This window comes from Thunnus albacares, chromosome 2 (genome assembly GCF_914725855.1).
Source record: "Thunnus albacares chromosome 2, fThuAlb1.1, whole genome shotgun sequence".
Lineage (NCBI taxonomy): Eukaryota > Metazoa > Chordata > Actinopteri > Scombriformes > Scombridae > Thunnus > Thunnus albacares.
The window spans coordinates 35063834-35090410 of record NC_058107.1 but is presented as its reverse complement, the minus strand read 5'-3'; the positions used below and the strand labels follow the sequence as shown (position 1 = coordinate 35090410).

General features: G+C 41.4%; 1 protein-coding gene across 2 annotated transcripts in view; it reads left to right on the top strand.

The window, feature by feature from the left end:
- The window catches only part of fras1 (Fraser extracellular matrix complex subunit 1), a 298584-nt gene that overhangs the window by 262937 nt on the left and 9070 nt on the right, over nt 1-26577 (top strand). For both annotated transcript variants that reach the window (XM_044332436.1, XM_044332428.1), the window contains exons 46-66: nt 1145-1324; nt 7237-7361; nt 10305-10445; nt 11004-11231; nt 13010-13123; nt 14580-14730; nt 16875-17034; nt 17126-17294; nt 17814-18060; nt 18267-18611; nt 19623-19783; nt 20099-20246; nt 20424-20629; nt 20736-20892; nt 21325-21525; nt 21658-21845; nt 22478-22753; nt 24272-24504; nt 24604-24764; nt 25095-25309; nt 26219-26369. In XM_044332436.1, coding sequence (XP_044188371.1) covers nt 1145-1324; nt 7237-7361; nt 10305-10445; nt 11004-11231; nt 13010-13123; nt 14580-14730; nt 16875-17034; nt 17126-17294; nt 17814-18060; nt 18267-18611; nt 19623-19783; nt 20099-20246; nt 20424-20629; nt 20736-20892; nt 21325-21525; nt 21658-21845; nt 22478-22753; nt 24272-24504; nt 24604-24764; nt 25095-25309; nt 26219-26369 — 3957 coding nt within the window. The remainder of the gene's footprint in view (nt 1-1144; nt 1325-7236; nt 7362-10304; nt 10446-11003; nt 11232-13009; nt 13124-14579; nt 14731-16874; nt 17035-17125; nt 17295-17813; nt 18061-18266; nt 18612-19622; nt 19784-20098; nt 20247-20423; nt 20630-20735; nt 20893-21324; nt 21526-21657; nt 21846-22477; nt 22754-24271; nt 24505-24603; nt 24765-25094; nt 25310-26218; nt 26370-26577) is intronic.

Here is a 26577-nt window from a genome sequence, read left to right as displayed (position 1 = left end):
CCTACCCTACCCTAACCCCTAAACCCTAACCCCTAACCCTACCCTACCCTAACCCTAACCCCTAACCCCCAACCCAAACCCTAACCCTAACTCCTAACCCTAAACTCTAACCCTTACCCCTTACCCCTAAACCTACCCTACCCTAACCCCTAACCCTAACCCCTAACCCCTAAACCCTAAACCCTAACCCTTACCCCTAACCCCTAACCCTAACCCTGGCCCTAACCCTACCCTACACTAACCCTTATATCCTGTCTGCTCAGTTAATTTACATTACAAAAGAAGCTAGTGCACATGCAGTCCACTGTATCACACAACTTTTATGTTTCTAAGCCAGCTGGATAGTATACTGCTCCTCAGTATGCAGTGTTGGCTGAAGACACACAACAAAAACTTTATTTTTTTTCTGCACTCATCCTTCTGGGGACGAAGCCAACCTGCTGCAACATTTCAGCAGTTAAAATTCAGACCTCAACAAGCAGCTCAGGCTCCAGAAGTTGCAGGAGACTGAAGGATTTTCTGTCCCTCACGGTTCAACAGAGTCCTGATTCTCTCATATCTTTTCCAGCTCACTTTTTCTTTTTTATCCTGTTCTGTTATATCCACACTTTTTACTTTTTCTCTTCCACTTCTCAGATGTGACAATAGTGAAGCTCTCTGTTCATATCTCTTCCCACCACGCTGCTCTCTGATTACTTTCCCACCCTTCTCTCAATCTTTCCTTATCCGGTTGTCCGAATCTCTCCAACCTATATCTCTCTGTCATGCCTCCTTATATGTCTTCCTCCCTCCTTTGCCATCACCCAATTTAATCTTTTTCCGGTTTTGTGCTTGTTGTTGTGTCATTCCTCCATTTCTCCAGTTCATAATACACCCCACTGCTCTTCTTATCTTCTCTCCTTGCCTCTCCTTCCCTTTGTACCAAATCAGTCTCCTCTTCTTTCTCCCCCTGCTGATTCAGTCCATCATGTTCGTTGTTTACCAGGATGAGAAATTGACTCATAATATTTTTATATCCTTTCGGTTGAATCGTTTTCAAAACTTCACAGACTTATAGATATTTTCTTGCCTTTTTTTTTTCTCCTTTACTTTCTTTCTTACTTTCTTCTCTTGTATCTAACCTTCGTCTTCTTCTCTCCCGCAGAGGATCGTCTTCCTCCGTCCGTGGTGGTGAACAAAGGTTTGGTGCTGGATGAAAACTCGATGAAGAAGCTAACTACGCTGCAGCTGTCAGCAAGCGACCAGGACAGCGAGCCCAGCGAACTCATCTTCCGCATCACCAAACAGACAAGCCTGGGTCACCTGGAACGCGCCGCCAGCCCAGGTAGGCAGAGAAGGTTTCAAACCTCCACTGGCCCTTGAAGGAGCCACATTACTGGTTTTATATTGGTGACTGGAAATGTGAGTGTTAAAAGCATTGACTGTATAAAAATATGGACGTAGTTACCGTGACGACACCCGTTGGTTTCTGAAGAGTGATTTTGAAGCTCAAAGTGAGCCGCTCCGGCCGTCGCCATCTTGGCAGTACGTGACTCTGCCTAACTCCCAGCCAATCAAAAATGGGCAAAGAGGCGGGCCAAATGGCTGAAACAAGCCACCTAGTGGCTGGTGGATCTGTCACTCAAAGCAGCCATGTCCTTCATCATGCATAACTTTACGGCTCAATAAAATTTAAACGGGTGAGTTATAAAAAAATTCACCCCCCGTACAGTTGTCATGAAAGAGGAAATTAGCTACAGAGACCAAAACCGTTTTTTGTACCAGGCTGTAAACACGTTTATTTCTGTTGTAAATTTGGGCATTTTAACATGGGGGTCTATGGGGATTGACTCGCTTTTGGAGCCAAAAAAGACATCATCATACCACTTTTTGAGGTGGTATAATTGCACCAAATCAAACAAACCACCCTCAATTCTGCCTTTACCAGAAGTGTTTTCAAATTGTTGTATGAAGAGAAATTACTGGAAATGACTGAAACTGGAATTTGACAACATAAATAGTGATTTTTGGAAAAATATCCGCTACCATTAATACATGTGAAAGCCACCATGTGCAGAATCTGAAATTTTCCAACTGTGAGGTAGAATCAAAATAGACACTGTGGCAGACTGGGATGGACGCCACTGGCCATCAGGAACTAGCGGTTTTTAAAAAGTAAAATTGGTACTGGACTCTTATTTCCACTCTACTGGTTTTGTACAATACAAGACTCGGGACATCATATCAGAGCTCACAGACTCGACTGCTGACTTGAATAAAATTGCTTTACAGTTGACAAAACAACTTCATCTCGAGGTCCATTTAGTAGATGTTCCGGTACTTTCAATCACATCACACACAGCAGCAAGAAGTCAATGAAATGGTTGGGAGGGGAGGGTGGGGGGTAAAATTTGTTGAACAAACTCCAGCTGATGATGAAGATGGTGTGATATGATAGAAGGCTCCAGAACAACCACTAAATGGACCTTGAGGTGAGACTGGTTTGTCAAGAGGAACTGTTTCTATATTGCAGGTAAGTTAATTCCTGTTCCTCCTACTTTTACTGCTAAATGTGTAGATATTTAGCGGTTAAAATCCCAAAATACAATAATACTGTAAGAATGAAGCAATAAAACAAAATAATCTGAGACACTGATAATAAACCTTCAGTTTAATAACACGCAAGAGAGACAGCACATGTAGTGGAAGATGAGTAAAATGAAGCAGTTTTATATATAATACTCCTGTGATATTACTACAAGAGTTTAGTTTTTAAGAACATTTAACATCAATTTGAGTTCTTGCACATGAAAAATGAGAACTTTGAAATAATATTTTGCCCACTATTGAAAGGAGAAATGTTTATATAATAGGTGGAAGCAGGTAAATGCTCAGTCACACGTTGATGAAACGGATTTGCTCCAGACTCATACACTCATACAGTAAATTCATATACAGAAGGGTTCATTCTGTCTTTGATAATTACTCTACACACACACACACACACACACACACACACACACACAAAGAGGGGAGTGTAATGAGCCCTGCTCCAGTTCCTCTCGTGTTTATCTCTGATGTATTCCAGCTGCCCCCCCCCTTCAAAATAGACACACATACAGATATTGAATGACTGCAGCTTTAACTAAATCTCTTATGCACGTTCAGTTAATTACCAAACTCTGCAACCTAAACAACAAACTCATTATGCACGTTTCCTCAGTACAACCACAAAATCACTACCAGGTGTTTTTTTATTTTTATTTCCGCTCAGAAATAAATAAAGCTTCTCTCGTGTCACCTCAAACTGTTTTTATGCAGAAATAAATTGCAAGCAAAATTACATTTGGAAGAAGCACAGAGGAAGTTGATGCATCTTCCCACCACAAAGAGGTGATTATTAGCTTCCGTGCTATTGAGCATTTGGGCCCCGGCTGAATGGATTCCCCACATCGCTGAACGCTCTCGCAGCATGCTAATTACCTGGATGTTAACACCGCTCTCCGATCTTCGAGCATCAGTTCACCTCGGAGCCACAGAGCAGCCCTGGATAATTACCGCTAGCCGTTCAGCCAATCTGTCATTCTATGCTAACGTGCACAGCTAGCTGCCCTGCTCCTCTGGGATAGCTTGTCAGCCTACGAGGGAACGTCAAGGTAACAGCACAAAGAGATGAATGTGCTCTATCAATGCCCACTTTCAAAGGCAAAGTCTTCAAAAGGCTTGTTAGCTGTGTAAGGTTGTGACACCCCTCTCAGGTGGAGTGTTAGTCAAAGGGCACCTGTCATACAAATCAATCGAGATTTAAAACCCACTTCACCTGAGATTTATCTGCAGCTCAGTGTGACGTGTTTTAGAAATAGGTTTTGGAGTAACTTTCAAAAAAGGAAACAAATATTCAGTCAAATGCAAATAGACTGATCTACTTATCCAAGAGGCTTCATTAGTTCTGCTGAGTCCAAAGCATTTGAACCTCTCTGCAATGTTCACATCTTGATGTTAAATGAGATTTGTTGAGGTTGGCTGACTTATGAAAAACAAATCTCCCGTAGTTCCACTGCGGTTCGAACACGAGCTCAGCTCAGTTCTGTGAAACTGAAACAAGACTTTTGGGATTAAATGTAAGTTAATTTGTCATTTGTCATTTGTCAGCTCATCAATGTTTTGTTTTATGTCAACAATAAAACGTTAAATCAGTTTATCACAGTGGTAAAACTGCTGTGCAATGAAGTGAAATCTACCCTCAAAACTGCCAAAGACTAAACATCTCAAAAACTCTGAATGTCTGGATTAGGGATGTGCCGTATCGTATCGTTCACGATTATCAATATCAATATAATTTTTTAATATGATAGAAAAAATTCATATCATGATAATGGCCATATTCCAACTTGTTGACGTGATGACGTCACATCGTTACAAACAGCAACAACAAGCATGGCTGAAAGCGAAATTAACATCACTACCGGCTGCACAGTGGAGGAGTTAGTTCCAGAGAAAGGAGGGCGACTTCAGTAGTGTGGAAGTGGTTTGGTTACATCACCACAGTACCACACTGATATGTAAGAAGTGCAAGAAATCTGTAAAAACAAAAGACAATACAACAAATTTATTTCACCATCTCAAGCAGAAGCACCCGGTTGAGTACGAGGACAGCAAAAAATCACGCAAGGAGTATTTTGTCATATCGTCAAGAATGTGATTATCACAGAAATACCCTGAAATATCATGATATTACCTAGTCTGGATGCACATTATTATGCTCACATGTAAACTGAAAGAGTTTTGCTGTAATTGCTCCACCTGTCCATGCTGTGGTGAAAGGATGTTAACACAAAGAAGAAATTATGCGCTAAATGACTGTAACTGTGGACGATATAAGACGGATTTGTCTAATTCAGTCTGCTGAAGCCTCATATTAGCTTTCAGGATGCATTTTTGCACAGAATTAGGACTGCAGATTTTGTCTCTTACATTGGTAAGGAAGGGATTGCCTCTTGACTGGTAATGACAGGAGCAATGATTACAGCAACCAGAACTATTTCCATGCATATACGGACATGTTGTTATTGTGTTAATATAATGTGAACCTATCGTTTAATCTGGAAGCCTAAATTTTCCTGGTTTTGCACGGGATGCAGGAATATCAGAACAGTCTGTTCCTACAAGTATTTCCAAATCAAGCAGGCCCTTATCTTTTTTTTAGTATGTTTTAAATAAGTAACTTTTGTAGCCTGTATGTGCTTCTCTCTGCTCATATTATAAAAGTATATCAGTTTGCCTACGCAGCATTCAGCCTGTGTTTAAACTTTGGGAAACAGTAACTTGGTATTTCCTGCAATTTCCTGTCAAGATAAATGGAAGAGAAAAATACAATTCCCTTTAATATAATGTACAAAACCTCATCACTGACTGACTGTTATTATTATTATTATTACAGACTACTGAGTATTGCTTCTGTCTCCCTGTCTGCCTGTCCTGATTATGATGATGTACTATATAAACTTCCAGCCGGGGAGAGTTGATGACACAGACTAGGCTTCAAAAAAGTTGATGTGAAGAAGATTGATGTTGAAAAGCTTCCACTTCCATTTCTTCAAGGCCTCGGTGACACGTTGAATGAGTTATAGCTCTCCCTGTATAATATTTGACCTGCTTCATAGGAAGTTTTGTTTTTCATCCACACAGGGAAATAACCTTTTGTCTCTTGCGTCTGCTTAGGGAAATAACTTTGATTTCACTACTGGGTGGTAATATTCAACAAGTTATTACTTTCATATCAAAGTCACAGACATAAGAGGTCTGTTTATACTTAATATCTCTTCATGCAGTGCGCTGACAGACCTGGAACAAACAATATCTCCCTTAATTTACTATCAGGAAATGGTGAAACACTGTTAGCTGCAAATTATAGGACGCGTTTCATTGTGAGGCATACACCCATCTAGTATCAATATAGCTATTTATATGATAATTTTTTGAATTGTTAAAGGTGCAGTGTGTAGAATTTAGTGGCATCTAGCAGAACAGACTCATCAGTATGTTTTAATTAGTGTATAATCTCGTGAAAATAAGGATTGTTGCGTTTTTGTTACCTTAGAATGAGCCCTTTATATTTATACAAGGTGCAGGTCCTCTTCCACGGAGGCGGCCATGTTGCACTGCCATGTTTCTACAGTAGCCTAGAACAGACAAACCAAACACTGGCTCTAGAGATGGTCTTTCGCGTTTTTTGCAAGTTTCATGGCCATCGTAGGTTCTCCTACATGCTTGGAAGAGGACTAGAGGGGTATTCATTTGGTTGCAATCTACAACCTCACCACTAGATGGCACTAAATCCTTCACACTGATCCTTTAAACTGCCTACTGACAGAATGATATGTTAGAATATGATATATCTAAGACTGAAATCAGAGAAAATGTCCATCTTCTCTTTTGCATTCATCATACAAAACCATGTCATCACTTTCTACATCAAACACAACTGTAAATAATTGTTATTATTGTATATACAGTATGAACCACATGGCCACTGTTTCTAAAACCTAAGTCAAGTCCCTTTTAAGCATCCAGCCATAACAAATCAGCAGAAATAGAAGTCTGTGTCCTCTGATGCACGATATATATTTTGGGCTCCTTTTTAGAAAATTGCCTTTAGTTTCACGCAGAGTAACGTTTGATTGATGCTATCAAACCTGATTAAGTTTCCCGCTGAGTTTTAATCCGTGGAGGCGTCAGAGAGTGAAGTGGAGCCGGAGCCTCGTTAAAAAATATTTAACTTTAGGTTCAGTTAAGTTTATTTGCTCATTAAAATGATAAAAGCCAAAAAAAACGAAAAAGTGAAAAATAAACACTCAGTGTGTGTGCTCTGAGGTGAAATGACAAGAGAGGCTTATAAAAACCAGCTGATGCCAAAATAAAAAAAAGATTAAAAAAACACAATTTAGGATGACAAACAGACAGAAGTATTGGGTAGAAAAACGATTGACAGTGAAAATGTAACACAGGAAAGACTGGTGGAAAAACAACAAAATGCATTAATGATAATAAATGAGTGTGGCAGCGTGTGTTCAAAGTGAATGTGTCTTAATGAAAGACCGGATGCCTTAATGATGTTTTTTTGCGTTTATATGTGTGTGTGTGAGTTGGGATGAATCACAGAGGATGTGGGTATTCAAAGAAAAAAAAAAGGAAGTAAATTACTTTCTGTTGATTGTTCCAACTCAGCTAACAGCTCTTCCATCTTCTCTCTCTCAGGCACCAGAATCAGCACATTCACCCAGGCCGATCTGGCATCACGCAGCATCCAATACGTCCACACCAGCGAAGAAGAGAAGCACGCCGACCAGTTCTCCTTCACTGTGTCAGACGGGACAAATGAGGTGAACGGGGGAGGTCAACGCTATAAAGAATAAAACTGCCTTTCAAGCAAATTTAGGGGTGGTTTGGCTCAATTTGGTGCTTTGAAGGAGGTTTTTCTGATACCAAGCGGTGCACTGTGATAAGTTAAGGGGCTTTTACTTGAGCATTTCAGTTAAGCGGATTGGATGTGACCCAGCAATTCCCAACTTTTTAGGCTTGTCCACTTGTGACATCCCATCACACCTTTTGGACAAAGTGTGGACGTGCACACTCGCTAGATACTGGTTTAAAAAAACAACTTTGCTTCAATCAAAAGTAAAAAACCTCTTCTCCAAGTTCTCTCTAGAAAACAAAACCTCCTTTTTAACAAGAGCCTTGAGTCTTAATAGCTAATTTCCATTTGGTGGAAAATGTGAAATGTATTATTTCACCAAGACTATGTCAAAGAGAGGAAATATACAACAAACTTTAGCTCTTTTGTCTTTTTTTTTTCCATTTAACAACATACATTGTGTCGAGGTCAAAGAAATCTTTATTATCCTCGAGGCAGCAAGCAGTTCCACACAACCGTCAGACAAAACAGTAAATACAATATAACATACAACATGATATCACAATGCATTTTTTAAAAGGCCAATGGCAGCCACAACAAAAGAATTCCTAAGCCTATTGATCCTGCATGTAGGCGGACTGTATCTGCAGCTAGACGGGGGCAACTTAAACTCCCTGGACAGGCTAGGTGTCAGGTTTGTGCGAGCGGAGCAGGTGGACCCAAACGCAGAGACGGCAAGCAGGTTGGATACGATGTCACAAGAGACACTGGGACCAGGAACAAAGACCATAAACGCAAGGAAAAAACTCGGATAAATACACAGGGTGATTGCAAACGAGACACAGGTGAAACACATGAGGTGATCAAACACAGGAAGTAAAGGTGAGAAGACACAAGGAGAAAATATTTCAAAATAAAACAGGAACTAAAGTAAACAGACAACAGGTGACACAACGCACGGGCAGACTGGGGGGCAGATAAACCGGGGAAGACACTAAGGGTAACCAGGGTGATGCAGGGTAGGTGAGAGGACACACAAGGCACAAGGGAAACAGAAAAAAACCAGGCAACATGAATGCAACACTGAAAACTCAAGAGAACAAAATACACAAAGAGTCCAAAAACCACAGATAAAATCCAGGCAGGACGTGACACTAGGATCAACCAGGACTTGCTGAGCCTTCTTCAAGGTTGATACAAACGAGTCAAGTCATTAAGGGTTGCCCACAGAATGGTCAGCTCAGTTGAAAAAAAAAATTCACCTCACGTAATCAAAAGTTCCAGCTAAGACGACTCTGTTTGAAGAGGCGGGCAGACGTGTACGTTATTCAAGCCCGAGTACTTCTGTCACAATAGATAACCCCGCTCTCAATGCCTGTGTCACGTAGTTCTCATGATAATGAATTAAAGGCGGGCAGCGTGTTCACCCTCCACATAAAAAGCCCTCCAGACTGCTTTGTCATTGGCTTTATTGTTGGAAGAAGAAGAAGCTTTTTTTTTAGCCTGAAATATCTTGCAAAACTCCTTTTTTTTTATGAAAAGTTTTCTCACCCATAGCATAGTAATTCCCTTTCAATATGAGGTCTAAAGGATTTTATTCAATATAAAAAAATATCAATCAAATCTAACGAACCCCGAGCTTTTAGAGTGGAGAGAAAGTGGTACTCCAGCCCTTCCCGATCCCCCCACCACACCCTCCATCCCCCCCCCTCTAAACCCAGTTCGCCTCATACATAAATCTGCCTTGCTAATCCAGACTAATGAGGACCACAAGGACTTGAGTAAACATGTGAAAAAGGTCATTTGGCCTTCACGCCTGGCTGACTGCAGTGTGTGTGGAGGCTTTTGTAGCCGCTGTAGTTGTTAGTGTTTGTGAAGTGGTTCGGTGCTACTTTGGTTAACTCTCCCCTCTCCGGTTCGCAGTTTCCCGCTGGAAAAGCACTACATATTTATCATAAATGTTTTACATTTAAGTCTTTTTGAATTTTAAAGTCATACTAAAGCAGAATATTTTACTCAATGTGAGATGGGATTGCTCAGGGGAGATACCGGGTCACAGTTTCTGTTATAACTGCAGTTTGTGCTTTTTTTAGAGGTGTATCATCAGGGTTTTGAAATTATAGATGGGTTGAATATTCCCCAGAGCGTATAGTGTTGAAAGTGACTATCACTTAACTGCTCTCAGTAGAAGATATTGATTCCCTTGAGTCAGGTTTAAAGACATAATAATCCTCTGCTTGGAATGTGTCTGATAGGGTTTTTCCATTAAAAAAACATTCAATTACCTTGATAAAAATTCTTAAAATGACTTTTCCTCCTTTTCCCTCATTGAAAAAATCCAGATGTTTGTGCACTGGAGGCTTCAAGTTTCACATACTGGACCACGATTGGCTCAAAACTAGTTGTGATGTCACAAAGCATGATCATAGGTAGACGCCTTAAACTCAGATTTAAGTTGAGCTCAGAGAAACTTTCCTCCCTCAGCAAATTACTGTGATAAAAAGCCTTCTAGTGTCAAACTCTGCACGTACATCATTCTGCACACTGAAGCTCAAACATCCAACTGAAGGAACTGAAGAAGTAAAAATACATTTTTTAGTAGAGGAGGATTTATCATCACCGTCCCGTGTTCATCTGCTTTTCATGAGCTGAGAAAAAACTGCTCTGTTTTGATTATTTTTCAGACAATCCGAGTATTTTATTTAGTTTAAGAAGTCTATGAAGAGACACTTAATCCTTCAGTTTATCTGAAGACTTCAGCATCGCCTAATTTGATCCTAAACATAAGTGTGATGATGGAGAAAACAGACGTGTAGAAAGAAGGAAATGTACACAAAAATACTAGTAGTGCACATCTACATTGCATCGAAGCTGATTCATGTTAATACTGATTTGCGTACGTTGTCTCCAGGTTGCCCAGACGTTCTACATCACCATCAAACCAGTGGACGACTCCCTGCCTCTGCTCCAGGTCCCCGGCATGAGGGTCCAGGAGGGAGTGAGGAAGACCATCACCGAGTTTGAGCTGAAAGCCACCGACGCAGACACTGAGGTAGCTACACAAATCCCTGAAAACTTTCTTTTATTTTTGTCCGGTTTTAAAGGTTTGTTTAGAAAAGAGCAGGACCTCTAAAGTGATAAGCTGTGTAAGCTGGCCTCTGTTGCTCTTCTCTAGAGCTTTATTTTCTCTGGCAACAACTTTATAAAGAATGTTTTCTGTTGATTTAAGGAAACAGAAAACATTGGTGCTTTCTCTCGACATCCTTGCCTACATTTACTGCAATTAAAAATTCCCTTAATTTCCCAGAATGTCTTTAAACAGCCGCTACAAAGCTGAATGTATTCCTTTATTTGGTTATAAACTATGTACACAGGAACAGGAACAGTGACAGCGACAGGACAGTGACTCTTTCTCATGGACGGAAAACAAAAGACCTGACCTTCCCCTCGCATGATTAATGAGCATCATTTCAAAAATAATAATAGTAAATTTCCTTCATAGAGCCGTAGAAGCAGGCTTTAGAGAGCAGCCTTCGCACCATATTTCACCATAACCGTCCATCATCGTGCCTCCTTTAACATTTCAACCCTTTAACACTACTTCCTTCAGGCGGAGTCCATCGTCTTCACCGTCGTCCAGGCTCCTCGCCACGGCACCGTGGAGCGTACGAGCAACGGCCAGCATTACCGAGAGACAAGCAGCTTCACCATGGACGACATCTACCAGAACCGCATCAGCTACAACCACGACGGCTCCAACTCGCTCAAGGACCGTTTCACCTTCACTGTGGCCGACGGCACCAACCAGCTCTTCATGGTGGAGGAGGGCGGCAAGGAGGTAACACGTGTGTGTGTGTGTGCGCGTGTGTGTGTGTGTGAAGGAGGCAGCTTCCTGACATTTTTATTACAGCTAGACGATTGAATTAGCAGAGTTGGGGTGTGCGTTGAAGGTCGTGTTAGTGTGTGTGTGTGTTTGGGGAGTCACTGCTCTGACCTTTATGTGACGTGAGGGGTGAATCAGCAGTTTGTGTGTGTATGTGTGTGTGCTCTTGTACTTGTATTTTTGTGAGGACAAAGTTCAGTTACAGACCTGGAGAGTGACATTTCTGGAAAATTACGATGCTCTTTAAAAGTTTTTTTTAAATATTACTCAGGCATTTTTGTATCATCATTAGAGACAGTAGCAGAGAGGAGACAGAAAATCAACAGATGCGGGTCAGACTCAAACAGGAAGTTGCAGTTCATGTCCAGAATCTTAATCCCTGAAGTAAAAAGTTGAGACATTTTTTTTAAAGATGAAGACAGTGAGGACAATTTTTGAAAAGTGTGGATATTGTAGAAATAGGTTAGCTAGGGGCAAAGGCAGTGGATTGCTAACCTTTTATTGCTTGTTTAATCTTTAATATGACTCAGAGTCACATAAACTTTCCCATTTGAATAATTTTGAGACACCAGTAAAGTATTTCAGTCTGGAAAAAAAAGGTTATTATTTCCTTCTAATCATCTCACAACCTCTTAGATTCATCTTTTAACCTCTTTAACAGCTCACATTGCCAGCCGGACTGCGGTAGTATGCATTAAACGGAGGAGTGTGTGTGTGTGTGTGTGTGTGTGTGTGTGTGTGTGTGTTAATGTCAGCTTTATGGTGATAGTTATGAGCAAGCTTCAGGGTGAATTGACTTCTCAGCTTGTCAATTTAGCCATCCCTCTCTCAGCTGCCCTCCACCACCTGTCACTACTAATAGTCCATATGATTAAACTGAATGATGGCAGGCAGGTATTGATATCACACACACACACACACACACACACAGAAACACTTCTCAGGCTAGTGTTTATTATCTTTCCATCACCTTGGGACGTTCGACTTGATATTCACATGTTCCGTAGCGCAGGAGAAGGTTTGTGGCATTAACGCCGTCGGTGTTTTGAGGTGAATTTTTCTCCCATTGGAGCTGCCCCTGTTATTAAATAATGTATGAGCTCATATAACACCCTTTTGGATGAACACATCGTTCAAATGGCACATGTCAAAGCTGGCCTTAACAGCATCTGCTCTTTCTGTAATTCCCTCACGCACCTCGGACAAAACAGTAACTAGTAATATTGGAGTAGTTTATCTGATTTAGCCGACCATCAGTGTTTTTTTTAAAGGGAGGATAAATCAATAAAAGGTTAGCCTTAGGGTTAGCACTTTCTTTTTTGGCATTTATATCCAGAGCTTTTCCATTCGCTGTTCTCAACGTGACATCAGGGTGATCTGTTTATGAGGAAGTGGCTGCAGCCCAAGTATCCAGGATGCTGTTTCTGCAACCAGATGTTGCTCTTGAATTTTTCAAATGTCGTATTTCAACACTGTCCATTATATTGGAGGTAGAGGCAGAAATCTCTGAGACAGATATCTAAAATAATAAATAAAATAAAATAAAAGCAAAGCTATGTGGATGGTTAGAAACCACTAGGGGGTTTTTTGTGGTTCGGATGATGCAACCCTTTAAAGAGAATATTGGGAAAGGTTAAAAACTTTTTATTTGTTGTTTGTTTTTGTTCGTCAAATTCCCCTTGAAACGTGAAATCTTTGAACTTATCAAATGTCACAACTGTTCCATCTTCCAGATAGTGACAGCCGCTCCACAGAAGTTCAAGATCGATATCCTGCCGGTTGACGACGGCACGCCGCGTATTGTTACCAACTTGGGGCTGCAGTGGTTGGAGTACATGGACAACAAGGTACAAGTCTTCTTTTTGCAGCAGGATCACGTCATCATGAACATCTTCCAATATGCCCTTTTAGTCTTTGCTTTGTTTCGTGGTGATGTTAAATAGCTCTGAAGGGAGTGATGGAGACCTTTTTTTTCTAATTCAGAACCCTTTCAAGTTGTCATTGAGCAGCTTATAATAATACGTCCTTCCTGTTCTCCACTTTCACTGGACACTTTACAGACAAAAAGGTTTGAATTAGCAGGAGACTCAACAAACTCTACCTGAAAAAATCTTTATTTTTTCCAGTAATGACTCTAAGAGTTTGTCTGGGATACATGATTGTGCAAAAACACACATCTCTATGTGATTCTCAGAGCGATTGTATCACAGTAATCTATTAAACGTGTCTTTGTGATTGACAGAAATGCAAAGAGAAGCTTTATCACTGTTTGCTCACAGTGTGTAATTTACTTGCTCCCCCTGCTGGTTCAAACACCTCAACACAATGTAAACCCTTGGTTTCCTGTGTAGAAGTTGTAAAAATGTCACTGTTCATTTATCCTGAGTCTGTGTGCTGTGTTAGCACTGCAGGTAATTAAGTCTTGAATGTATTCTCATTGAGGCAAATTAGCTTATTATAAAAATCCTGCATCTGCTTCTAATAGCTGCAAAAAAAACTTACCAAACCAGTTCAGTCCTGTTCATCCGCTGCCTGAACTGAAGATCTTTGGTTCTTCTTCTTCTTCATGTTCTTGATCTTCCTGGATAAAGAGAAAACTCTTTGTTTGCCTGTAGGGATTTTACAAACTTAACACAGGTCTGGATCCCCATGAATTATATATATTTTTTTAGGCCAAAATGGTTTCAACATGAACGTACAGTAGTATCTATATTTTTGTTTTAAGAAATACATATACATGTACATATGATGCCCAGAAAATGAAGAAGAATAGTAAGAGTTCATAGATCTGTCATTATAAAAATCAACAGATGCTTATTTTAATTCATTCATTCAAGCCTTGAAAATCACTGAGGTTTTTGCAATGATGTCAAGATACAGAGTTAAAAAGAAAATAAACAGAATTAATAGATCAAAGCAGGCAGCGTCTTTAGTGAAATAAAGTGCTTCAGGCACGTCTAACTTTTGCAGACTCTGCCTCCAGGACACTCAAATCAAGATGACAGCCAAATATCACTCTCTGTGTCTGTGTGTGTACGCTTGTAAAACCACTGCGCACTTTAGTATGCGAAAAATATATCTGTATATTCTCTGCCTTCATTTATCCAGATCCACTGCAGCAGCAGTAAAGGAGTTTATTACCATAATGACACCAGATGTAGTTCATGAGGGCAGAGGACACTTTGCTAAATCATTTTCCTTCAGACTGTAGATGACATCAGTCATATGAGAACCATAATGTTTAGTATAAATGTGACTGTAGCGTAAGTAATTGGAGTCATTTCTTGTTTTAATGTCTCCCAGGCCACCAACCTGATCACCAAGAAGGAGCTGCTGACCATGGATCCAGACACGGACGACGGGCAGCTGGTGTACGAAATCACCACGGAGCCGAAGCACGGCTTCCTGGAGAGCAAACTGAAACCTGGCAACCCCATCACCACCTTCACACAAGGTACGCAGCTTCATCTCTTTATTTTTCCTGGCCTTCATTTCTTTTTTTTTAAATTATTTTTTTACCGCAGACACATATTAACATCTTACATAACCTTATTGTATTTCTCCTAGGAAAAAGAAATGATGTAGTTGACAAAACAGGTGTTTACAATTATATTTTCATCATCTATTTTCATTATTTGCTAGAAAAGGAAGAGAGTTTTCTACATTAGTGGATCATCATTACACCTTTTTAATATACTCTGTTATACAGATTGAGCTTCCAATATTCAAAAGTGCTTCTTAACACTTTTGGCTTGTTATTGCATTAAATGAAGCCACGTCTACTTGTTATTGTTACAAGTTATGGTCTTCTTCTTCTTATGTTGTTTAATTGGAGGGATTTTTAAGAGGCTGAAGAGGTGAAATTATCAAGATTTTCTAAAGAGAAAAGCAAAAAAGTCTCTTTTCAATCATTTTGTGATGCCTCAGATTTATCTGGTGATCCGCAGGTAGGAAATCACAGCTTTTGGGTGACTTTTTAACCCTACCTTTAATTTACAATGACCCTAACAAAGAGAGTTCTGAATAATGGAGTGGCAACTTAATTCAAATTTGACCCTCCTGTTGTCCTCGGGTCAATTTTGACCAAGGGGGACAACAGGTGTCATTATGTACTGTCATCAAAAAAATTGAAATGGTTTTAAAACAGTATCCTGACTTTTACATATACCAGTCCGCCATAATCCATCTGATCTCAACTATAGTTAAAACTATTCATAATTTCTTAGTCAGGATTCTGTTTTGGGTCAAAATTGACCCTGAGGACAACAGGAGGGTCAACACAAACCATACCTGAAGACTGCAGTCAAGTTTACTTAATTTCACCCATTTTTGATGTTGCGTCACTGCCCTCCTCTGTTCATCCTTTGTTCTTCAGCTCATACATGATGTTACACCTGAAATTTGAAGGTAGAGGAACAGTTTTGAAGGACCGAGGGGTCAAGGATACAAGGAAATGACTACCTTTTCTTCAAGAAAGGTTTTGTTCAAAGGCACCTCAGCAGCCCCTCCAGCCCATGTCTCCCAGCCAATAACGCAGTTTGAATCAGCAGCGCTCTCATCACGAGGCTGTTTATCTTCACCTCTAGGCTGCAGCCAGGGATCAATGTCAGCTTGCTTTTTGTAAAAATGTTGATCCTCTAGGCTGGAGAGAAACTCCAAACAGACACTTTTTATGTGTTGCATTTGAGATTTTGGAGTGAACAGACATCATTTAGTCAATGATAACAAATATCCAATAACTAAAATAAATTCACCCTGAGAGAAAAAGAAATGCGAATAAAGGGAATGGGATTTACTTGTTACGGGATTAACTGTCAACATTATCCCAACTGCCAACATTTACTCATATTCTGCCATTTCCCTGCTCTCAGCCTGAAAACGTGTTTTGAAATATTATTTTTCTGGATATGAGTGTTTTTTGGGGGGGGGTTTTTGCCTGTGTGGTCCCATTTAGTTCTGTTTTCTGTTCATTACTATACATGTTTACTCTGAACTTCCTGAAGGTCATTTGAACAGCTTTCTACCAGAGAGACTCATCTTTTTTTTTTTTTTTCTTGGCTTTCAGCCATCAATTACAAAGAACTCCTCTGGAAGGTATAAATGAGCAGAAATTGTGAGCCGGTGATGAGTTTTAGTTTCATTTTCAAGTTTTTTTTTACTCCTCTCAAGTAATAGAAGAAGGCCGGAGGCAGCAAATTAAGGAGTCATTATTTTACGGGAAAGACAAACCTTATAAAGATTGTTAATATTAAAATTTGATCCCTTTAGGGTCTCTTTTTGTTGTCCCTTTACTCACAGTAAGGCCAAGGTGACTCATTGGGGAAAGAAAAGTGAATTATTCTCTTGCTCAAGGACACTTCAGCAGTCGGGAAAGTTATTTCAAACTGGTTCTGCTTGTTTACAACCTGCTGCAATGTTCTGTGACAGTGTTGACACATTATTTTGATTGAGAAAAATTTCGTTCAATGACAAAAAACGGGGTGTTTCTGTGACTTTCCATGCGATTTGTGACCTGAGAGGTTGAGATGAAGCAATAATTGAGGTGTATAATAGATTTTCACATTTGATCAACATTAATCTGACCTTGCTCCTCTCCAGCTGATATCAACTTGGGTCTGATCCGCTACGTGCTGCACCAGGAGAACGTTCAGGAAACTATGGACAACTTCAAGTTCCTCGTCAAGGACAGCAAACCCAACGTAGTCAGCGACAACGTCTTCCACATCCAGTGGTCCCTCATCAGCTTCGAGCACAAAAGGTCTGAATCATGTGTTGTGAGGCTTTTGTCTGGTCAGAAATTAGTTATTACTTTGTAGAATAACCAATCATTTCCTCTGATGTTTCCACAGCTACAATGTGAGTGAGAAGGCCGGCACTGTGGCGGTGACGGTGAAGCGAACAGGTAACCTCAACCAGTACGCCATCGTGCTCTGCCGCACCGAACAGGGCAGCGCCACCTCCACCAGCAGCGTCGGATCCCGTCCCGGCCAGCAGGACTATGTGGAATATGCCGGACAGGTAACAGCCTTTCTCTGCCTATGGTTTTCACTTTCTATTGGCTTTAGAAAACAGTTGAACAAATCTTAACATCCACTACTCGTTTTCCTGCTTCTGAGCAATTGTGTATTGAATGGCAACTTTATTATTAAGAGACTTTTCAAAGCCTTTTATAAGACTTTCAGGTTGATACCTCAGATCCTTTTGGAGCACTTCATTTTCCCGTTTGTCAGTGGGGAGACTAAACCTTCCAAAAATAGAAGCACAGTTTTTTGTTTGAGGGGATCTCTTTGTTTGAAATTGAAGCCTCCATGCGCTCTTTGAAACATTAGTTATTTCCCATCAAAAGGTCATACAGCTATTCATTGATCTCACAAAGAATATGAGACCTCCCATTGGATTTTGTCACCATCCCATGTCACTGTTATTGTTCTCTGTCCTCCATTGTCTTTGTTTTCATACTTAAGCCATTAGATATTATGTCCAATCACAAGAACAGCACATATTTAACAACATCACTACTCTGCGGTCCATTCACAGGTACAGTTCGACGAGCGTGAGGACACCAAAGTGTGCACCATCATCATTAACGATGATAAGGTTTTTGAGGGGATCGAGAGCTTCCAGGTGGAGCTGAGCATGCCCGTGTACGCCCTGCTGGGTGGAAACACACGCGCCGTCGTCAACATCAACGACACGGAAGACGAACCGACTCTACAGTTCGACAAGAAGACCTACCACGTCAACGAGAGCACCGGCTTGATCCACGTTCCCATCGAGAGAAAAGGTACCTATTTACCTATTGTTCGCTTTAATTCTCTCTTGTTACATTAAACTTAAGGTACTTCTTTTCTTTTCAATGTATGACAGAGTGCGTATATGTATCCTGTATCTGCTTCTTCCAATACGTCTTCAAGAATAGATGATGCTAGAGTCGTTTATGTTGAAATGCAGGAGGAAAATGATCCATCTCTCCCTCTTTTCCCACGTCAGGTGACACCTCCAGCACCGTGTCGGCTCTCTGCTACACTTTGGCCAAGTCGGCTCAGGGCAGCAGCCTCCACGGTCTGGAGTCCGGCTCCGACTACAAGAGCCGCGGCATGACCAACGACAACCGAGTCATCTTCGGCCCCGGCGTCAGCATGTCGACCTGTGACGTCAAGCTGATCGACGACAGCGAGTACGAGCTGTCGGAAGAGTTTGAGCTGGTGCTGTCGGACGCCTCGGATAACGCCCGCATGGGGGACGTCATGGTGGCCAAGGTGGTCATCGACGGACCCAACGACGCGTCGACTGTTTCTCTTGGGAACGCCACCTTTACTTTCACTGAAGACGCCGGTACGAGTCTCTTAAATACAGACACAGATCATTCTCTACCACCAAGAGGAATTATTTTTAAAAAATAAAGTTACACTCCTCAGTCTTTAGTTAGCTATGCTGTTTAAGAGAAATATAAAAATTTAATGATCTTCACAGGGAAATTGGGAAGGTGGAAAAAAAAGAATATGTCTTAGGAAAGGGTAGTTTCACAGTGGCTACATCCTGGGGTGTATCATTAATTTTTTGCCAGTAGTGCCGCCTGTGTGGATCCCTACCCCGTCTCTTTACAAAGCTACTACACATGAAACAGAATATAAGCACACGCCATGAACATTTAAACATACAGGAACAAGATTATTATTATCAGTCGGTAGGAAATACTTCCTACACCGTGTTCACAATCACACTGCGCCACATATAATTCTTTTGAATCATTTTAAAGCCCCCGAAAAACTTCAAAGCAAAAGTACAAAAGAAAAAATAAATCTCTAAAGTGAAATAACTGGTGTGAATGGATGAGTGAATGGTGTGTACGTATAAGTTTTCAGGGTATTTTGAGCAGCCGTTTTGACTGGATCACAAGTTAAAAGCTAATGTCATATCACATTACTTGGTAGAGAGATGTATGTTAATATATTACTTGCTATAAATACACTCCCTGTACGCCTCGTCTCATCTCGCCACCAATCCTCCTCGGATTTCTTTGTCTATCTCTCTCTTCTTTATGTGGTTCTCTGACTTTTTCTTTAATCTTGGATAAAAGCATGTACTGCAGCGCTGAACAGTCAGCACAATTAGACGCTGCGAGATTAGCTTCAAAATTAAGTTTCTCTGTCAATTTATTCTGCTGCTATAAATTCATTTATGATGCTAATTACTTTGAAATTGCAGACCAAAGCAGACTTTGTAAACCGGGGTTGTAGAAGGTCGCCAGATATATTCAGACTCTTGTTTGTTAGTTTCCCCAGAGCACACATCTACTGTATACTTTGTGTTAACCTGCGTTTCATTTTGATCTTCACACTCAAGGCACGATAGAGATACCTGTGCTGCGCCACGGCAGCGACCTGTCCTCGGTGACGTCTGTGTGGTGCGCCACCCGACCCTCAGACCCGCCGTCAGCCAGTCCGGGGGTCGACTACATCCCCAGCTCCAAGAAGGTGGAGTTCAAACCTGGGAAAACTGAAGAGGTGAGGACAGGAAGGAGTTTCTGCAGGTCGTTAAAGGCGTCTTTCTAAAGATATATAAAGTGTTAAATCAAAGGCAGCTGGATTATTCTTCAAGAATCACATCTTTTGGATAATTGTTCATCTCCAATGAGTCCATTAAAGGCTGTATGAGAAGCACATCAGGGATTTTGTGTTATGAACCTTCTGTAAGGTAAAGAGTTTTTTGTTGCCCAGAAGAAGAACAAAAAACATAATTAACTGAAAACAAGGTGAAAAAAAACAAACCAAATAGGCAATTAATAAATTAAACATTTGCCCTTCCTCCATACTTCACAGACATGCAGTCTGACCATCATGGATGACGTCCAGAACCCGTCCATTGAAGGATCTGAGTCCTTTGTGGTCTTCCTCAGTTCTCCTCAAGGTGCTGTCCTCCAAGAGCCCTACGAAGCCAACGTTGTCATCACAGACACCTTCCAGGACAGTACGTACACACTGGACACACTTATATAATAACAATAACAATAATAATAATAATAATAATAATAATAATGGTTTATTCATTTTCACTGTCTTCATTTGAGGCTTCTCACATGTTAAATACGTATATACCTATAGATTATTGACATATTAGTTACATTGACCTCGTCCTCTGTCTCAGTTCCCAGCATGCAGTTTGAGAAGAGCGCCTACACAGTGAAGGAGAAAGACAGCGTCCTGCACATCCCCGTCATCCGTACAGGCGACCTGTCCTTCACGTCATCGGTGAGGTGTTTCACCCGCACCATGTCAGCCATGGTGATGGATGACTTTGAGGAGAGGAGGAACGCAGATGAGTCACGAATCACTTTCCTCAAAGGAGAAAAGGTACAAAAAAATTTAAACCGAAGCAGATTAATTCAGTCTTGTTTTCAGTGTCTACATATCAAGGGTTTGTTTGTTTGTTTGTTTGTTTGTTTGTTTGTTTCTGCAGGTGAAGAACTGCACAGTTCACATTAATGACGACTCCGTTTTTGAGCCCGAAGAGGAGTTCCAGGTGCATCTTGGGACGCCGCTGGGTGACCACTGGAGCGGCGCCATGGTTGGCGCTAGCGACATCGTAACCATCACCATCACCAATGATGAAGATGGTAAGCAGGCCGTCTTCTTCAGCTGTTATAAACGTGTATATCAGGGTACGGTGGTATTTTCTTAAATTTTATCCTCAGGGCCTCCACTGAACTCTTGCAAAAGAATAAGATTTACACAGTTCAGCCTTTGCTCACAGCTTAGTTCTGTCCAATACTTTTGTGGATTTACAGCAAATATTATGCAGGTTCCTCTATGAAACTTCTAAAAAACTTTACTTTACTATTTTTTATTCATCTAACCATTCAGTGATACTATTTAACAATTGAATTCTTCATAAAAATGTGTCAACCAACACTGGACTGAGCAAGCTTCCTGTGAGCCCTTGATGATGTTTTTATTTTAAACATTTATGTGCCTCTTAAGGTTTAAAGCAAACCTAAGTAACCACCAGAGCAGCACTGTGACCCGTTCTGTATCCTCGTCTGTTCCAGCTCCCACCATCGAGTTCGAGCAGGCGTCCTATCAGGTCAGAGAGCCTCCTGGTCCGGACGGCGTTGAGGTGCTCAACATCAAGGTGATCCGCCGGGGCGATCTGGATCGGACCTCCAAGATCCGCTGCAGCACCCGAGACGGATCAGCCCAGTCCGGAGTCGACTACAATCCCAAGAGCCGTGTGCTCAAATTCACACCTGGTCAGTGCCAAAAATCTGAAAGTTACAGATTATTCTTTTGCATGTTTGTGAATCTAAAAAGTTTGAAGCTGTCTGAGTCTAATGTTACTGAGATGAAATATGACTCAACATTTCCTCTCGATCACTCCGTAGGGATGGACCACATCCTGTTCAAGGTTGAAATTCTGTCCAATGAGGACAGGGAGTGGCATGAGTCCTTCTCATTGGTCCTTGGCCCTGACGACCCTGTGGAGGCGGTACTTGGGGAGATCACTATGGCAACAGTGACCATTCTGGACCAGGAGGCTGCAGGCAGTCTCATCCTCCCTTCCCCACCTATTGTAAGAGTGATATCTATCAGTATAACTTGTCTTTAAATGAAATAACGGCTGCTGTCACATAACTAACTCATCCAATGTGTCTTATATGATAATAAAACAAACACAGAACAACACAAAGATATAAAGCAGGAGCAGTTGGAGAAACTAGGACACGATGTGTCTTAAGCAGCTTTTTTAAGGACTTTAGTGACTTTGCTTCTTTGATTTAAATGGATGTTTTATGCTTTTGTGTGTTTCCAGCAGTGCAGAGTGCTTAACATGTTTTTAGCATTCAGTGCGCTTGGCAGCGGAAGCAAGAAACATCTTCACTCCCAGCGAAAGCTCACCTCTCCTCCAATACATATTCAGTAACTAGAGGACGAGAGCAGAAAACATTAGCAATATTTTACAGGCTTTTACATTTCTTATGCATTTAACTACTTTTAATTTAACTACTTACAATGAGTACATCAGTTCAGCTATGTTTGTATGCCATTAAAATATTATATAATATTATATTTATGGGTGATTTTACTCCAAATGCCTTACAGTCCCTCAGCAGGAAGCCTAATCTCATGCAGTGTTTGTGTTCTACCCACCAAGCTACTGTGGACTCTTGTAATAAAAACAATAAAATCCTCCTTCCTCCCCAGGTGGTCTCTCTCGCTGACTACGATCACGTCCAGGAAGTGACGAAGGAGGGCAGTAAGAAGACCCCCTCTCCAGGTTACCCCCTGGTGTGCGTCACCCCCTGCGACCCTCACTACCCGAAGTACTCCGTGATGAAGGAGCGCTGCGAGGAGGCGGGCATCAACCAGACTCAAGTTCACTTCTCCTGGGAAGTGGCGGCGCCAACCGACACCAACGGTGCCCGGTCCCCCTTTGAGACGGTCACAGACACCACCCCGTATACCAGCGTGAACCACATGGTGAGTCGGTCCATGGAGGGAAATAAACTCATTGGCTCCACCAAACTCAGCCACAAGGAACCACAAAGCACCAAGATGACTAACAGACAAACTTCAAACTAAAAAATATAAACTGAAAATGTAAAGCGCGATGACTTGTTATATAGTCAGTTATACATGATTGTGATATTTATGATGGTGAAAGATCAACAGGATAGCTTAGTAGCTTTACTAGCATTTCTGTGTAACTGACAAATGTTCAACAAAAATCAAATATTTAGAGAAATTTTGCTTTCTGGTTAATTTAACTTGAATTGGCAGCTGTAATATAAAAGTATACATTAAAGATCATTATGTAGTATGGAATTACTAAGACTAATTATTGCTAGACTGCGTTTGTCAGTTACTACTGTAGCGTAACAATGTATGCTAGTAACTAGCATGCTAGTAACTAGCATGCTATTATGCTAATGTTACTTGTTTTAGAAGTGGAATGGTACCACTATATAAAACTATGAGGGTGTGATTGTTCCATTTTTTAAAAGATTAGTCTTCTTATTGTCAACCAATCACATAGAAAGACCAAAACCAACAATTTACTGATCCTACCAGCAAGTTTTGTGTGTGTGTGTGTATCCAAAGCCTGATATATGTTATCCCTCTGTGCCATAGAAATCCATTACTGTCCAAAAATGTAATAACTGTTGTTTGTTTTGAGTCAATCACTCATACACTGTCCTGCTGCTGGAAATACTCACTAGAGCACCAACCTACTCAAAATAGTCCCCACTGTTTTGTCCTGTTTGTGTAACTTTTGCCTTAAACTACAGTGGTTGTTTCTGTTGTAGGAAATTAGTAAGTAAGTAAGTAAGCTTTTATTTATATAGCACTTTTTAAAACACACAGTTACAAAGTGCTTCACAGACACAGACACATGCAATAATTGAAACAGATAGATTAATAGAATAGACAAACAGAAATCAACCAAAATGAAATAAAACAGGACATGGGAACAAGAAGGGAGGTCTATAGAAAGGCTTGACGATATAAATGAGTTTTGAGGCACCACAGAGTTGGGTGCTAGGAATGCAAATGTGTGGTCACCTTTTGATTTGCGGTTTGTGCGGGGAATAGATAGAAGGCCGAGATTTGAGGATCGCAGAGGTCGTGAAGTAGAATGAGGAACAAGGAGCTCAGAAATGTAGCTAGGGGGCGAGGTCATGGAGCACTTTATGAATAACCAGCAGGATCTTGTAGTTTATTCTGAATTTTACCGGAAGCCAATGGTGGGATGCAAAAACAGGGGTAATGTGGGACCTACGGCTAGCACTGGTTAGAAGACTAGCTGCTGTATTTTGGATTAACTGTAAGCGTTTTAGAGAAAAAAATGAAACTATATGTTTGTTTTTAAGGATTTATACGTTCAGTAGGAAGAGAGACAGACAAACACAATGCACCCAGGCCTCCTTTAAGACAAGCATTTAGTCTTATTCTTCATCACAGTCTCTAACATCTCGTCCGCTCTGCTTCCTCTCTCAGGTCCTGGACAGCATTTATTTCAGCCGGCGTTTCCACGTTCGCTGCGTGGCGCAGGCCAGGGATAAGTCAGGTCACCTTGGAACGCCGCTAAGGAGCAACATCGCCACCATCGGCACTGAGGGCTCCATTTGCCACACGCCTGTTACCACGGGAACTGCCAGAGGCTTCCAGGCTCAGTCCTTCATCGCAACACTCAAATACCTGGACGTTAAACACAAAGAGCACCCCAACCGGTGAGGAGGGACGGGTGGATCTGGATAAAAGTCTTCACCAAAACCTCATACTTTGTTTGTTAATCTCTTCTGTCTTCTGCTCCGTGTGTCCCTCTTTAGCATCCATATCTCGGTGCAGATCCCCCATCAGGACGGCATGCTCCCCCTGGTGTCCACCATGCCGCTGCACAACCTGCACTTCCTGCTGTCGGAGTCGATCTACCGGCAGCAGCACGTCTGTTCCAACCTGGTCACCCTCAAAGACCTGCAGGGCATCTCTGGTCAGTCACACACACACACACACACACACACCTACCTTTCACTCAAACACACAAACACGCTGTGTGTCCTCTTTCATCAAAGCTCACCTGAGGGCTGAAACAAGAGATCAGACGTAGACACCCGCAGGCTACTTACCAAATCATTTACATCACTTTACACTTCAAAGATTTATCTGAGATTCACATCCAGAGCAGGTTTGATTAAATAAACCAGCGCAACATGTTCTCAATTTTCTATCTCAAGAGCACCCAGCATCTCTCACGGTTTAAGAGTCAGAGCTACGGTGTCCGAGCAGTTAATCTGAACCTTGGCAACTTTTTTTTTTACAGAGACGGGTTTCCTTGACGACGTGTCCTACGACAGCATCTCTCTGGGTCCCGGATACGACCGCCCCTACCAGTTCAACCCCAACGTCCGGGAGGCCAAGAGCATCCAACTCTACAAGCACCTCAACCTCAAGAGCTGCATCTGGACCTTCGACGCCTACTACGACATGACCGAGCTCATCGACGTCTGCGGGGGCTCCGTCACTGCCGATTTCCAGGTACAAGTCAAAGTCAGCGTCTTACTGTTGCCGCCGGATACGAGTCGTGATAAGCAAAAAAAGTAGTTTAAAATGGACAAAATGAGGAAAATCTTGTATGAAGCCAAAGAGTCAGGTTTTATTATGCTGCAGCAGGAGGAAAAGAAAGCACCAACAGACTGTTTGAGACAGAATATATAAACAAAGCATGGAGGATGTAAATGAGAGGGAAACAAATACATCTGTATCGTTGGGTTTCATCAATATGACAAGAGGCACAGAAAGGCTTTTAGCAGGGGATCAACTGAAGGGCAAAACACGGGTCCAAACGAAGGGCAAAACGCATCAGTGAGTACATCCCAGAGAGGTATTTAACAGTATAAAGCAGAGACCACATAATACTATTTCTTTACATAATACATATTTCTAGTCAAATCATATTTTCTTCCACATAACAACACAAGGTTTGCTCAAACTTTCTAGTATTCGGAGCACTTTTAGGACTTTTCATCCTTGTAGGTTTAAAAGTTGAGCTTTCCCTCTTGACCTCGAAAGCAACACACTGTTGAAAGCTCCAGGACTAGAGCTAATAAACCTTGAGTGGATTTTTGTTTTGTCAGCCGCTGTCGAGTTGGAGAACGGTGTCAAGCTCGCGGTTTAGCTCAAGGCCCGTCTGTCAGTGAATTGTCATAGAATTTCAGTTTCCCAGAATTTAATTTTTTAGAAAATGCTGCTGACAGAAAAGAAGAAAAAAAACTTTTCTAAAGGCTGGAACATCCTTCACGGAGAAATTCTCCAGTTTGTTCTGTGACTCTGAATAACTTATAAAATACTCAAGAAAGACTAAAACTCACAGCATGAGCCTCTGTAGGGTCCCTCCCCTCATGTTGAGAACCGACATTAAAGCGTACTGTTTACTGTTTTTTCCAGGTTCGTGACTCGGCTCAGTCCTTCCTGACGGTGCAGGTTCCTCTCTACGTGTCCTACATCTACGTGACGGCGCCGAGAGGCTGGGCTTCTCTGGAGCATCACACCGAGATGGAGTTCTCTTTCTTCTACGACACCGTGCTCTGGAGGACAGGTTCGAAAATATTTAATACGTCTTTTTTTCACTTATAACACCTGGAAACACACGCTGATGTGTAAAATTGGTGGAGATTCCCTTTAAATATGAAGCAGGACGTTTGTGGTTATTCTTGCTTACACACAACAATCCTATTTCTCATAATACATATTTTCTCCACATGCGAACACATTATATTACCTTTTCCAATTTCAAAACTATTATG